Source organism: Pristiophorus japonicus, chromosome X (genome assembly GCF_044704955.1).
Source record: "Pristiophorus japonicus isolate sPriJap1 chromosome X, sPriJap1.hap1, whole genome shotgun sequence".
Lineage (NCBI taxonomy): Eukaryota > Metazoa > Chordata > Chondrichthyes > Pristiophoridae > Pristiophorus > Pristiophorus japonicus.
In genome coordinates, this window is record NC_092010.1 from 23,949,834 (window position 1) to 23,964,565 (window position 14,732).

The 14,732-nt window shown below is 48.2% G+C and overlaps 1 protein-coding gene across 3 annotated transcripts in view; it reads left to right on the forward strand.

Annotated features, from left to right (window-relative positions):
• Window positions 1-2,138: 2,138 nt before the first annotated feature.
• Window positions 2,139-14,732, forward strand: part of cd63 (CD63 molecule) — a 54,315-nt gene continuing 41,721 nt past the window's right edge. The window contains exons 1-2 of one of the 3 annotated variants that reach the window (XM_070869463.1): window positions 2,139-2,220; window positions 2,475-2,563. In XM_070869463.1, coding sequence (XP_070725564.1) covers window positions 2,498-2,563 — 66 coding nt within the window. In that variant the 5' untranslated portion in view covers window positions 2,139-2,220; window positions 2,475-2,497. Of the gene's footprint in view, window positions 2,221-2,282; window positions 2,306-2,474; window positions 2,564-14,732 lie in introns of those variants that run through there. The other 2 variants (XM_070869462.1, XM_070869465.1) reach the window with 2 other exon arrangements.

The window sequence follows — 14,732 nt, forward strand, 5'->3', positions numbered from 1 at the left end:
TGGCACTCCCTCAATACTGCCCCTCCGACAGTGCGGCTCTCCCTCAGTGCTGCCACTCCCACAATGCAGCACTCCCTCAGTACTGCTATTCCGACAGTGTGGCGCTCCCTCGGTACTGCTCCTCCGATAGTACAGCTCTCCCCCAGTACTGCCCCTCCGACAGTGCGGCGCTCCCTCAGTACTGCCCCTCCGACAGTGCGGCAGTCCTTCAGTACTGCCCCTCCGACAGTGCGGCGCTCCCTCAGTACTGCCCCTCCGACAATGCAGCGCTCCCTCAGTACTGTGGTTGTGAGTCCATTGCGAGTGACGCCCACTCTTTGTACATTGAACCTATGACCCACTTGCCTCAATGTCACTGCTTACTTTAAAATTGTGCTCTCACCTATTGGCTACCCTCCTATGGAGTGGAGGGTAGCCAATGTAACCCCACTTTTTAAAAAAGGAGGGAGAGAGAAAACAGGAAATTATAGACCGGTCAGCCTGACCTCAGTAGTGGGTAAAATGATGGAATCAATTATTAAGGATGTTATAGCAGCGCATTTGGAAAGAGGTGACATGATAGGTCCAAGTCAGCATGGATTTGTGAAAGGGAAATCATGTTTGACAAATCTTCTGGAATTTTTTGAGGATGTTTCCAGTAGAGTGGACAAGGGAGAACCAGTTGATGTGGTATATTTGGACTTTCAGAAGGCTTTCGACAAGGCCCCACACAAGAGATTGATGTGCAAAGTTAAAGCACATGGGATTGGGGGTAGTGTGCTGACGTGGATTGAGAACTGGTTGTCAGACAGGAAGCAAAGAGTAGGAGTAAATGGGTACTTTTCAGAATGGCAGGCAGTGATTAGTGGGGTACCGCAAGGTTCTATGCTGAGGCCCCAGCTGTTTACATTGTACATTAATGATTTGGACGAGGGGATTAAATGTAGTATCTCCAAATTTGCGGATGACACTAAGTTGGGTGGCAGTGTGAGCTGCGAGGAGGATGCTATGAGGCTGCAGAGTGACTTGGATAGGTTAGGTGAGTGGGCAAATGCATGGCAGATGAAGTATAATGTGCATAAATGTGAGGTTATCCACTTTGGTGGTAAAAACCAGAGAGACAGACTATTATCTGAATGGTGACAAATTAGTAAAAGGGGAGGTGCAATGAGACCTGGGTGTCATGGTACATCAGTCATTGAAGGTTGGCATGCAGGTACAGCAGGCGGTTAAGAAAGCAAATGGCATGTTGGCCTTCATAGCGAGGGGATTTGAGTACAGGGGCAGGGAGATGTTGCCACAGTTGTACAGGGCCTTGGTGAGGCCACATCTGGAGTATTGTGTACAGTTTTGGTCTCCTAACTTGAGGAAGGACATTCTTGCTATTGAGGGAGTGCAGCGAAGGTTCACCAGACTGATTCCCGGGATGGCGGGACTGACATATCAAGAAAGACTGGATCAACTGGGCTTGTATTCACTGGAGTTCAGAAGAATGAGAGGGGATCTCATAGAAACGTTTAAAATTCTGACGGGTTTAAACAGGTTAGATGCAGGAAGAATGTTCCCAATGTTGGGGAAGTCCAGAACCAGGGGTCACAGTCTTAGGATAAGGAGTAAGCCATTTAGGACCGAGATGAGGAGAAACTTCTTCACCCAGAGAGTGGTGAACCTGTGGAATTCTCTACCACAGAAAGTTGTTGAGGCCAATTCACTAAATATATTCAAAAAGGAGTTAGATGTCGTCCTTACTACTAGGGGGATCAAGGGGTATGGCGAGAAAGCAGGAATGGGGTACTGAAGCTGCATGTTCAGCCATGAACTCATTGAATGGCGGTGCAGGCTCGAAGGGCCGAATGGCCGACTCCTGCACCTATTTTCTATGTTTCTATGTTTCACCTTATCCGTGTCACTTAACACCTGCACACTTCTGCAAAGACCCTCTTTCACCCACCTTCTTTCAAAGTTAAAGTGCCCTTTGCGTTGCTCTAGCCTCCCCTGACAGCACAGGTCGAGGAGTTTGGAAGGGGATCGGTCCCTCGCGGTTCTTCTGTGCCTCTGCTCCCGGGGTGGCGTAGTGGCGTGGGTTTGTATTTATTTGTCTGTGTGTGTGAAGGTACTGTCCCTTTAAGTTGTAATCGCAGTGGCCTGACGTCAGATCAGGGGATTGGAAAAAAGGTGTTTGAGTCGCATAGGCGCTTCAGTCTGATAAGTCTTTCTGTAACAAAGTGTTGTGGGTTTGAGGTAGGCATTTTGGACTTTCAGTTCTGTTTACTTGTGAAGTGTTACCTTGGTGTGGTCTGCTTTCTCGTGAATTTAAGATTGAATGGTAAATGTTCAGACTGCTTGTTGTGCCAGATTGTAGAGAAACATGGCTGGGGTTGAATTTCTTTCCTCTTTTTCCAGCCACGTCTTTAAGCTGTGGTGCTGGCTTTTTTCCCCGGACCTCCTTTTGACATATTAAAGCTGTTTTTAACTATCTGTTTTTAATCCGCTAGCAGAGATTCGACCCAAGTGAAACATGGCTCTAGAAGGAGGAATGAAATGCGTCAAGTACTTGATGTTCATATTTAACTTATTGTTTTGGGTGAGTGTCAGTTTCTTGTTACTTTCGCCGCGTTAATTTCCTCGGTTTTGGAGAAATGAGCAGAAATGGCGAAGGGTTAAGTGTTTAAAAAAACATATTTTGCCGGGGGGGTGGCTTTTTTGTGTATCGACTTTTTTTGCAAAAGAGAAATTTGGCAAATGTTCGTCTGGAATCCGTCGAGAAAGCTTTTTTTAAAAAACTAATGTATTTTAACTGCGTTTTTTTTGGTTTTAAATCGAGTATTGCGCCCACTCACTTAAAACATTTCTTAGGCTCTCTTTTTTTTTTACAAAGTCTTTACCGCTACAGTCAATTGAGATTATTCGTGCTGTACTTTGCTGCATCATTCGCTTCTTCTCTTCCCCCGCCCCAACAAAACGCTGTGTCTGTGTCAACATTGAAACTAGCAACTCCACTTTACCAAGGGAACAGCTACGTGGACAAAGATTTGTGTTTTTTTTGGGAGGGTGGGGGGGTGGAAATCACCCGGTCCGACTGTGCTGGGGATGGTCGATCGGTCGAGGGCTGAACCTGTGTTTAGTCATGTTTGATATTCAGCCCTAGCTCTGGGTGGGAAATAATGCTGTGTGCGAGGAAAAATAGGATTGAGAGTGGAAGCTGTGTGAGAGAGAGCGAGAGAGAAAATAGGATTGTTTTGTAAGTGGAAACTGTGTGAGAAAATAGGATTGTTTTGGGATTTTAAAAAAGGACAGTTTTTTGTTGTGAGCAAGAATTGGATTGTTTTGTGTGGGAGAGAAATATTATTTGTGTGGGGTGGGGGGCATCGGATTTTGTTTGTTTTTGTCTGAGGGTTGGGAAATAGGATTTTGTGATAAAATGGGACTGTGTAAGGGAATAGTATTTTGAGGGCCGAGGGGGTAATAGGATTTCCTGTGGGGGCAATAGGATGTTTTTGTGAGCGGGATGGTGTTGAAGGTTTGCTGGATTGTAAATTATTTGTTTGTGTCGCATAGCAATATCATTTATTTTCTGTGTCCTGCGACACGCCTGCATTGTTTACAAACAGGAATGTCAGGTTTTTTTTTCCTCGCAAGCTGAAAATTCCCGCAGGCAAATGCAAGTGGGTATTGGATGGGGTCAGCTCCACTTCAGTTGACGTGAATTTGCGACACAGAATTGCCTCCAAGCCAGGTGCGAATAAATGTTTAACATAGTGTTGGGGGTCATGGAGTGGTATCACTCTTTCTCCATTCCGTCCATGCCGTTCCTATTTATTTTCATGTTGCTCGTTTCGTCTCCTGCTGGTGAAATGTGCGGTGTCAACTTGACCATTCTGAGAAGCATTTTGTTTCTCCCTGTGCATAAACTGGACGCTTCTGGAAATTTTGAGGGGTTGGTCGTGTGTCTTTTCAATCCGATAAGTCGAAGTGAGATTGTCGTCTTGTGGCTTTGGGGGGAAAAAGTGCTCCATTGCGTTACTGGAGGTTACTTTTTAGTGTCACACTGGTTGGGTCCAGAATTTCTGTTCAGGTCAGGCCATTCATTGTCTCTCTGTCCCCAGGCAATGGTGGTTTTTCTTTTCTCTCTTTCCCCCCCCCCCCCCCCCCCCCCTTCTCTCTCTCTCTCTCTCTCTCTCTCTCTCTCTCTCTCTCTCTCCCCTCCCTCCAATAAAACTGGTGCTCACTGTCTGGGATGAGATCATGGGCCATACCCCAGCATGAGGGATGGGATGGAAAGTGGGGGAGGTGTTCTATTGATCACTGATGTGTCATGACTGCTAACTGGAAGGCCTTTGAAAGTCCTGAAATGGATGCTGTTGTCATCGTGAGCAGGGGTGGGATGGTCTTGGAGAAATGGGGACGAGGGGCCACTTACACAATGTCTCTGCCATGTTGGATTTCTATAATGGGTTCGAGAGAGAGATGATTACATTGGGCAAGGCATTTACACCTACAGCCATTGGGGTAATGGTATGTTGGCTTGAACCAGTCAGAACATCAGGGTGAGATCCTGTGTGCACAGAAGTTTGTTCATGGAAGTTCAGACAATTCTTGAAGGCCAAGCCCCTCTGACATCCTTGTGATGAAGGATGTCCTCATTTCTCTGCTGACGTCTTGCCCGCTATGTAGTGTGTCCGTTGCCTTCCCAGGACCCGATTGTTTTAAACAACGTGTCAAGTGGTGCCCTTGGAACTGAATTCATTGATGCCTCTTTTTTTTTTTTTCCTTTTCACGCAAACGTCTCTGTCCTCGTGCTCGAAGGTGACCCCTAATTTTCCATTAACTGTTCACTAACAAAGCTTCACTGTGCCGTGTATTCAAATACGTGAATGGTGATGCTTCGATCTGTGGTGTGCACAGCCAGTGTTGATTGCCGTTGCCCGAGGCTGTTGACCTTTTTTTCACGTTGCGGCGAGGTGGTTTTGTCTTGCGACGACTTGTGTTTGGAGATAGCGTGGCATCGGGGCGAGGTTTATGATTTGAAGGGAAAAGGTTGCATCAAACTCATCACGTGGAAGCCTATTGCCACCCAGAAAGTCTCCAGGGTGAGCTTTCTAGTTGTAGTGTTATAACCTTGCGTCGGATAATCCCACAGAATGTAGGCCTGTCGCACATTGCACCCCACTTTTCCTTCTCCGCCCTATGGTTCCACTTCAGTGCAGCCACAGACCGTCCAGGTGTATCTGCCCATTGCGGCTTGCCATTATTTTTAATGCCCGTACTAGCAACAACAAAGCTCGAGGGGCCAACGCCTTACCTGAGCTGCCTTTGTTGGAAAAGGTTATTTGCACACTTCCCTGTTTTAGGGATGTCGAGGGTCCTTTATTTGTTCTATGTGGGATGATGCTTTCCCCCAACTCCATGGGCTGCTCTGCATTGTGGGAAATGGGCAGACACATTTTTGCCGCGAGCTTAACCATACATTTTTTTCTTTACATTGGTTACTCTTTTTTTTAAACTCTTCCCTTTTTCTTTTGTGCTCTCCTGCTCTCTCTTCCCCCCCCCCCCCCCCCCCCCCCCCCCCCCCGGCAATGATGCTCTGGTTGCCAACTTTGGAGGTTTCATCACATGATCTCCTCCTACTTCCAACTGCCCCACCCAGTACATAGCCTTATTTTCCTCCATTGCTCATTTTTCTAAACTTGTTCCAAGCAAAGGATTTTTAAATGCCCCTATAATATTTCACAATGGTTGCCCACCGGGGGTTCATCGGAGAGGAGGTTACCATGGGCTGTTTCAGGAAGTAGGTGTGGGGTTGTTTTTGCGTTTTTATTTCTCTTGTCTTTTCAGTAAGCTGATGCAATGCTTGTCATTTGATGCCTGCTGAACACTTCTGTCCAATTGGGCTTTGCAGAAATGCATGCAACAGAAAGATTAACTCATTTCTGCTTTAGTACCCTCCTGTGGGACTAGGCCAGTGATTTAAGTAACGGAACCTGTGTCTGTTTTTTTTTGCCACTAATGGCCTTTTCTCCTCGGTCAGTGTCTGAATGGTAGTGCGATGCTGCAATCCTGTAAATACTTTTTTTTAAAACAAACTGATCGGATGAAATTATTTCTCTTCCCTGCCCACCCCTTCCCCCCCCCCCCTCTCGAGTTCACTTCTATATATAAACCATTGGTTACACCTTTTAAAAAGGGCTAAATGTAGAATTGTCACACCAGAAATGTAGCAGCAAGAATGGAAACTCACCAACAACATTTGCACAGTTGCCAAGATGTGTTGGTGGTCTTGTGTGTCTGACTTGTGGAGTGTAGCTGTGCAGAAGCTGCTTTGAATAAACTCTTTTCGCCAGCTAGCTATTTTATTTGTGGTGAGGTGGGAGGGGTTTGCTTCCAACCTGAAGGGATACTGGTACTGCTCTCTTTTCCCCTTCTGCCCCCTCCTGTTGGGGTACAGTTGGCATCGTAAGATAGTACAGCACAGGAGGGAAGCCATTTGGTCCATCGAGTCTGTGCGGGCTCTCCAGAGCCAATGCTGGGAACCCTCTGGTACCTCGCCCAATGCTTCAAGTGTGTGCCTGGATAGAAACCCCAGGCTATTTAGCCATGGGAGGCACTGCAGTGGCTTCCTGCACTGTGGGGTCGTTGGATAGCAATCACGAATAGCAGTGCTGGCTGGCTTTGTTCTCTTCCCTCTGTGCCCCCCACGGTTTTCCACGATGCCAGTTTTGGCTGTGCCAGTTGCAATGGCCCCACAATCCTATTCCGTATTACTCGGAACAGCGCAAAGTGGTGCAGCGGAGGTCGGTGGGGGGGGGGGGAGGAGAAAGTAAATGGCGAGAGCAAAGGAAGGGGAAATCAGCGGGCCATGTGAGCATCGGAAGGATGAAGGAAGGGTTTTAGAGAGTGAAGCGGCGAAGGAGATGGGATGGAGCAGAATAGGGAGAGGCCCGCGACAAGGAATCGAAACTTGAGCGGATTAGGAGGTGGAGAAAAGAAACACAAGCGAGATGGTGAGCCGGGGGAAAAAAGGAGCAAGTAAGCATGGGAGCGGGTGGAGACCAGCGGAGGTTGGAGAGCTAACCAGGGGGTGGGGTTGGAGGAGAGAGCCCGACAACATACCTGTCCGGGGGTAGGGGAGAGACAAACCAGTGACTAAGAGTAGGATGGATGCAGACATGGGAGAGGGAGACCCTGAGATGGGCGGAGAGGAAAGCAGGAAGTCAATGCTTATGGGGAGCAAGCAGGAAAGTGGTGTTGAGGCCAGATCAGCCATGATCTCATTGAATGGTGGAGCAGGCTCAAGGGGCTGAATGGCCTTCTCCTGTTGCTATTTCTTCGTGTGCGTGCGCGTGTGTGTTTTTGATACAGCCGATTGGGTTTTGGGAACGACTGCATTAGATTGTCAGTTGGATTTATTGATGAGGGTGGTTAGCTGAGCTAATGTGGGCTTCATCCAGCAATCCATGTGCAGCGAGGTTATCGTTTAATAGTTCAGATAAATCGCTGCTTGGTATTTATATTTAAAAAAAAAAAAAAATGAAATCCTCCTTTTCAATTTAAAAAAAAATAGTGTGGTGCTTCTAGCTGGATGCAGTCACCACACTCCATTTTAACCTGCTTGTTTAACTCCTAGGTGCCCTTTTCCAGTCCCCGGCAGGCCCATGTTGACATTTTATTGGTGCTCTCTTTGGGGCGCTAAGTGTTACAAGTGGACGTCTGTGACTGCTGGGCCTTGCCCCTGGGGTTGCCAACTCTCCAGGAATTTAAGATTAAGTTCACCCCCCCCCCCCCCCCCCCCTGCTATTTATTTGAACACTTGAATTTATTAGTTGCAATATAAATTGACGGGGTGGGGGGGGAAGAGGCTGTTTGAGCTGGTGGGGCAGTTGAAGGTGGGAGGTCCTGCACCTACCCTGGTTATGTCCAGCCAGATTTGGCCACCCTACTTGCTCTCCAAATTTGAGTTCTTATTGTGTGCATCTGGTAGCAACCCCCTTCCCCCCCCCCCCCCCCCCCCCCCGCCCTTATCAGAAGGCACTTATAACGGGGCATTGTTTTGCACCCTTCCTATCCCCATAATTTGCATGTATGGAATGCTGGCTCCCATGTGCTGTTGGACCTATGGCGTTCATTGCTTTATATTCTGATCTGTTGAAGGTGGTGGTTTCAAACTCCCACAAGAGAATTGAACGCAAATAAATTGGGGTGAGATGAAAATCTGAAGCCGATAATTCTCAAAATACACACAGTCCATATGTGTAAAGAAATGCCACTGTTTTGAGTGAAATCCTTTGGCTCTGCCTAAACATTAACCCAGCCTCTTTTCTCTCCAGGTGTTGCCAGACCTGCTGTGTATTTCTAGCATTTTTCTGTTTTTTTTTTAAAAAGTACATTTTCTTTTGCTAGTTATTTAAATTAAATCCCTCCCACCCCTCCCATGCATCCTGGGAAGCCTGTTGGAGAGGGAGACCAGTCTAGTTGGCTGGTTTTCACTGCACTCTGGAGGCTGGCATGGATTGGTTCCCTGAAATGTCTAATCTGGTCATTTATCTCATTGCTGTTTGTGGGATCTTGCTGTGTGCACTTTTTGCTGCCACATTCAAAACAAGTGACTGCACTTTGAAACTACTTCATTGGCTGTCAAGCACCTTGGGACGTCCTGAGGATGTGAAAGGTGCTAAATAAATGTAAGCTCTTTTTTTTTTTCTAATCCTAAGTTGGAGGCTCAGCAATAGTTTGGGGAGTGGGGCAGAAGGTTTTTTAAATGTAGCAAATGTGAACCGCTATGTCCATTTACAGTCGGGCAGGGTGCTGCTCTGTGACTGGTGGGAGGTGTGAGAACCATCCACACACACTTTGTTTCTTTGCTTCCTCTCTCAACTCGGTAACTAGTTGCAGTGTTCACACACTTTGCAGCCACTCGTGTGTGTGGATGGGTTGGGGGGGGAGGTTTCCATTTGAACGGTGGAAAAACATTAGCCGACTTTGTCCTTCCAAACCTTGGTTGCAGTGAGCATTTTGAGTGTGCGATTAAAGAATACGTATCCCACAGCAACGCCGTTTATTGCCTTAAGTGCAATTTTATAACCCCGTAATGTATTGCAACCACAACTTTTATATAGTGCCTTCAACGCAGGAGCTGATCCCCAAGACATTTCGCAGATGCATAATAAATTTAGTTTTTGTCAAAGTATGCCGAGCTGGAGGAGATGGAGGATGTGACTATAAAAGTTTGGTTGAAGACGTTGGTTTTAGGAAGGGCCTTAAACGGAGGAGCGGGAACTGGAGAGGATGTGGGGGGGGGGGGGTGGGGCGGGGGTCTAAAAATAAGACCTTCCCGAATCTGCATGTTGTCATTGATGACCATGTGCAAAGTAAGAGAAGTGAAGGCACTGACTTGGACCGTGATTTATTTATTTTTCCTCCCCTCCCCATTCTATCAGCATAACTCTTAGTGGGAGCTGGCTGAATTGAGGCTAGTGGGTGTAAATCCAGCTCGACACGATGGTGCTCAACCATTGCCGGACTTGAGAAATTCAGGCATCTGCTTTGCTCACCGAGAATGTTAAATTCCTTGCAAGTGACCAAGTGCTTCATTTCCACTTGGTGTAGCTAGCTGACTGGGGGTGTCACAGAAACATGAAATTTGTGTAACGAGCTAAATGTAATTACTAATGCTGCTTTTGTTGGGCGTACAATAACTATTGTATGGTGACACAGCTTTGCAGAATGCCATCCAATTGATATTGGAAGTGAATGAATCACTATAGTGTTGCACTATTAACTTGACTGTCTTTAAAGATTAATATTCACCCCCCCCCCCCCCCCCCCCACAAAATATAATTTGTTGTGTCTATAAATACTGAGAGAGAAACCATTTCCTCTGGTGGGGGAGTCCATAACCTTAAAATTAGAGCCAGCCCATTCAGGGGTGCTACCAAGAAGCACTTCCCCTCAGGGCAGTGGGAATCTGGAACTCTCTCTTTTCCCCCCACACCCCCCCTCCAAAAAGCTGTTGAGGCTGGGGGTCGATTGAACATTTCGAAGTGGAGATTGATTTTTTTGGTTAGGCAAGGGTATTAAGGGATCTGGAACCAAGGCTGCTCAATGGAGATGAGAGATCGATCAGCCATGATCTCATTAAAATGTGGAATGGTTGCCTCCTGTTTCTACCAGGGTGTGGCTAGTCACAGGTACTCTGGGGGAAATCAGGCTGTTTGTGTAGAACATGCCTTTTCATTTTCTAGTCCCTTTTTTTTTGATTTTTTTTTGGCAAGGGGTGGAATGAGAGAGAATGCTGCTCACGGTTGTAAAATTACCAATCGATAGTAATTTTGTTGTGCCTCATTCTTACTCCTTCCTTTGCATTTTCTCCCCCTGTGAAACTGATGGCCAGACGGTGTGTCATCAGTTGGTTGGCCAATGGGTGGGGGAAGTGGAATGATTAATTCCAACCCAGTAAATTAAATGCTACCGAGCCAGATGTACGTAATAGTAAAGTGAGCTCTCGAGTCCTCAGTGGTTATTGCCCAATTTCTGTGGCATGTTGGGAAAGGCACTAAACCAGTCGGAGCTGGCGATCCCAGCTGACTGATCTTAATTGAGGTGCTGCAATTGGGCTCGGTGCCCTTTTGCCCCCCCCCAGGATTCATGAGGGGGAAAATTGGCCTGCCTTCCCACTCGTCCTGTTTGAAATTGTGCTGCACGATTGCATTTCTGCTAGCTGCCATTTTAATGAAGGTTTTAACCTGCTTAAAATGGGTGACTTGTGTGCTAGTATTGCAACTCCACCCCACTAACAGAAAGAAACACTTTCATTTATATAAGCGCCTTTTTAAGATGTCTTTACACCCAATGAAATTCTTTTTGCAGTGTAGCGACCCTTGTAATGTAGGAAGCGTGTCAGCCAATGTGCGCACAGCAAGATCCAACAAACAGCAGTGTGATAATGACCAGATCATTTTATTTTAATTGGTGATCATTTGAGGGGCTAAATCTTGGGCCAGGACAGCGGGCAGAACTCCCTTGCTATTCTTTCACGTCGTGCCGTGGGACCTTTTGGTGTCCAGCTGAGAAGGGCAGACGGGGCCTCGGGGTTTAACGTTGCATCTGAAAGCCGGCCCCTCCGACAGTGCGGCGCTGTGTGCGTCAGCCTGGCGATCTCGTGACGCGTGTGGGCGAGCGGGTTCAGCGCTGCTGCTCGCAGAGGAGGGTGTGGTGACGGATTGCTGGCGACTGTGGAACTACTTCCCTCGGGAAGAATCGGTGCCCTCCGGGACGGGGGTGGGGACAAAAGCTGCTGAGTCACCTCGCCTCCCACAAATTAGTGGGACGCCACAATTGTTCTGTTTACTCTGGGAGCTGCCGGTCACGTGGGTGTGTCGCGACCACTGGAGCCTGTGGCCTTGGCCAACCTCAGTTTTTTGTGACTGATCCTTTCTTTTTTTTTTTTCTTTCTACATGCACTGTATTGTCTGCCCAGCAGTTCAGACATTTTAAGAGTGAGCATTTCTTTCTCTGAGGCTGGTTGCAGTGCCATTTACCCCCCGCCCCCTGCCGGCCGCCTTTTCTGCCCCCAGCCACCCGAGATGAGATCAGCCACTTCAGCCTAGATCAAAAGCCTAGGATCTTCCTGCTTTCTATGGCTCAATATGGGGAGTGGGTGGGGAAGTGGACCTGAATCCATTATCGGATCAGCCATGATCGTATTAAATGGCGGAGCAGGCTCGAGGGGCTGTATGGCCTACTCCTGCTCCTGTCTCTCTGTCTCTGTCTCTGTCTCTGTCTCTGTCTCTGTCTGTGTTGGGGTCTGCCTGTGATGGAGCTATCTGCACCTGGGTTTGAGGCTTCTGTCTGGTGGATGCGCTTTGTACCTGGGCGCAAGAAGCAATGTGGGGTGTTTGATGTCGACAGTTCTGTGCCCTCTGTGTTAAGGACACCGCCAAACGCCTCTGCAAGCTCTTGTGTCTGTTGTCCAGCGGGTAGTGCACTTGCCTCGGAGTTCGATGGTTGTGGGTTCAAGTCCCATTCCGGGGACCTGAGAGCATAAATGAGTCTGACACTCCCAGTGCAGTGCTGAGGGAGCGCTGAACTGTCGGAGGTGCCGTCTTTCGCATAAGCCGTTAAGCTGAGATCCCGTCTGTCCCCTTAAGTGAATGTAAAAGATCCCATGGCACTATTTCGAAGGGGAGTCTTCCCTGGTGTCCTGGGCCAATATTTATCCCTCAAACCAACATCACTAACAGCAGATGATCTGGTCATTATCACATTGCTGTTTGTGGGAGCTTGCTGTGTGCAAATTGGCTGCCGCAAATTGACTACACTTCGCAAGTACTTTTATTGGTTGGGGCGTCCTGAGGTGACGAAAGGCGCTATATAAATGCAAGACTTTTCTTCAGGTGGTCAGCCAGCCCCTGAGCAAACTGATTTGATACTGCACGCGGCTGTGCTCCAGCAGTGCCAGACTGCCAAGTGGGTCAGGACCCGAGTTATACTGTCGCCTGTTCTGTGTTGCTGTGATGTGGAAGCCACTGGGCGACACGGCAACAAAAAGTGGCAGTATAACAGCACCCGGAGACCAGACTTTTAAAAGACATTTCCTTATCAAAAAGGAATCCATTTTTTTTTAAACTGGTGCTGGCGAGTATCAGTTGTGCCGGAAGATCGTGGAGATGTGTGAAGGGGCAGTGAATCTTACAATTTTGTGCTTGCAATATACTGGCTGCTGCCTCATCAGAGTTCCAGCAGTTTTATAGCTAGTGAGGGATTGCGGTACTTTTCTGCCAAGTCGCCCGTATGGGGGGGGTTCTCGGAGCGGAGCAGGTTGAGAGGCGATTTGATGGAGGTGCTCAAAAGCATGAGGGGTCTACATAAAAGAAGCTGTTCCCATTGGCGGAAGGGTTGAGAACCAGAGGACACAGATTTAAGGTGATTGGCAGAAGAACCAAAGGCGACATGAGGAAAAGCTTTTCTGGTCAGGATCTGGAATGCACGGCCCGAGGGTGGTGGAGGCAGACTCGATCGTGGCTTTCAAAAGGGAGTTGGATGAGTACCTGAAGGAAAATAAAAATTGCAGGGCTGGGAGGAAAGGGTGGGGGAGTGAGACTGGCTGAGGTGCTCTTGCAGAGAGCCGGCACGGGCTGAATGGCCTCCTTCTGTGCTGTGTAACCATTCTGTGATTCTGTAAAAGTCTCGATGCAGACATAAAACTCTGTGCGCACTCTTGCCTCCAGGCGAGCTGCCAAAGGATGAGATGGGGGGCGCACACTCCTTTCATAGTGTGGCTCTTTCTTAATCCGATCGTGTGATCAGTGCTGTAACCCATGTGTCTCTGTCTGTATTACAGCACGATACTGAACCTGCTCGTTGTGCCCTTTGTTCATTTGTGGAGTTGAATTGGCTTTGAACGAGGCTGAAGTTGGGAGTCCTCTGACATTTTTTAAAAAAATGCACCGATCTATTGTGCAATAAATATGTTGTGGGAAATGATTTGCGTGTCCCTGCATCAAAAACTTTTTTTCTTTTCCCCGAACACAATCATATTTGCCCTCCAACCTCCAGTAAATTCCTCCCTTAAATGCTGTTTTGACATGCGTCACAGTTTCGTTCCTCATTTTTAGAGGAAACAACCTGACTGAAAGGGTTGCTGTGTGTGGAGGGGGGGGGTGGCGAACTTCTCTCTGGCCTGCGCCGATGCAGTAAGGGAAGGTCCGATTCGTCAAAGTGGTGGGAGGTTTCTGACACTTCGTTGATCACTGCCTCGTGACATACTCTCATGGCCAAACCCTTGTTGACTTTGATCCCTCCGAGGTTAAGCATGCTCCTGCCTCCAGCTCATCGGGGCTATGCTTCTATTGTCTGATAAGTCAAAGACACCAGAGAAACCAGATGCAATCTTGTGCTTTTCACCACGATTTTAAGCTTTGTTCTCGATTTACAGTTGGAGGATTTCCAAGGGCCGGACAGCGGCCAAGAGGCCTGCGTCAACGACTCTTTCTAGTGCTGCCAAAATCTGCTGGCTATCGGGTTCCCTCTGCACCCTCCCCTTCCTGTTAGCGTGGGCTGGTATGAGAACTGACCATCACTGCCTTGTATGGGACTTTTCCCTGGCATCTGGGAAGACCCGCGAATAGAGACTCTCAAAGCAGCAATTGTGAATTCTGAAGGTTTTTTTTGGGGGATTGCCCCAGCCCTGCAGCACCTACGAGGGATACTCCCAGCACCAGAGGTCTGCGCATAAGAAATTGGGTTTCCTGCGCAAAAGCAGTAGAAGTCTGTGCACAAACTGGGCTTCCTGTGTAATAGCATCAGAGGTCTGCACAAACTGGGCTTCCTGTGTAATAGCACCAGAGGTCTGCGCACAAACTGGGCTTCCTGTGTAATAGCACCAGCGGTCTGCGCACAAACTGGGCTTCCTGTGTAATAGCACCAGCGGTCTGCGCACAAACTGGGCCTCCTGTGTAATAGCACCAGCGGTCTGCACAAACTGGGCTTCCTGTGTAATAGCACCAGCGGTCTGCGCACAAACTGGGCTTCCTGTGTAATAGCACCAGCGGTCTGCGCACAAACTGGGCTTCCTGTGTAATAGCACCAGAGGTCTGCGCACAAACTGGGCTTCCTGTGTAATAGCACCAGCGGTCTGCGCACAAACTGGGCTTCCTGTGTAATAGCACCAGCGGTCTGCGCACAAACTGGGCTTCCTGTGTAATAGCACCAGAGGTCTGCGCACAAACTGGGCTTCCTGTGTAATAGCACCAGCGGTC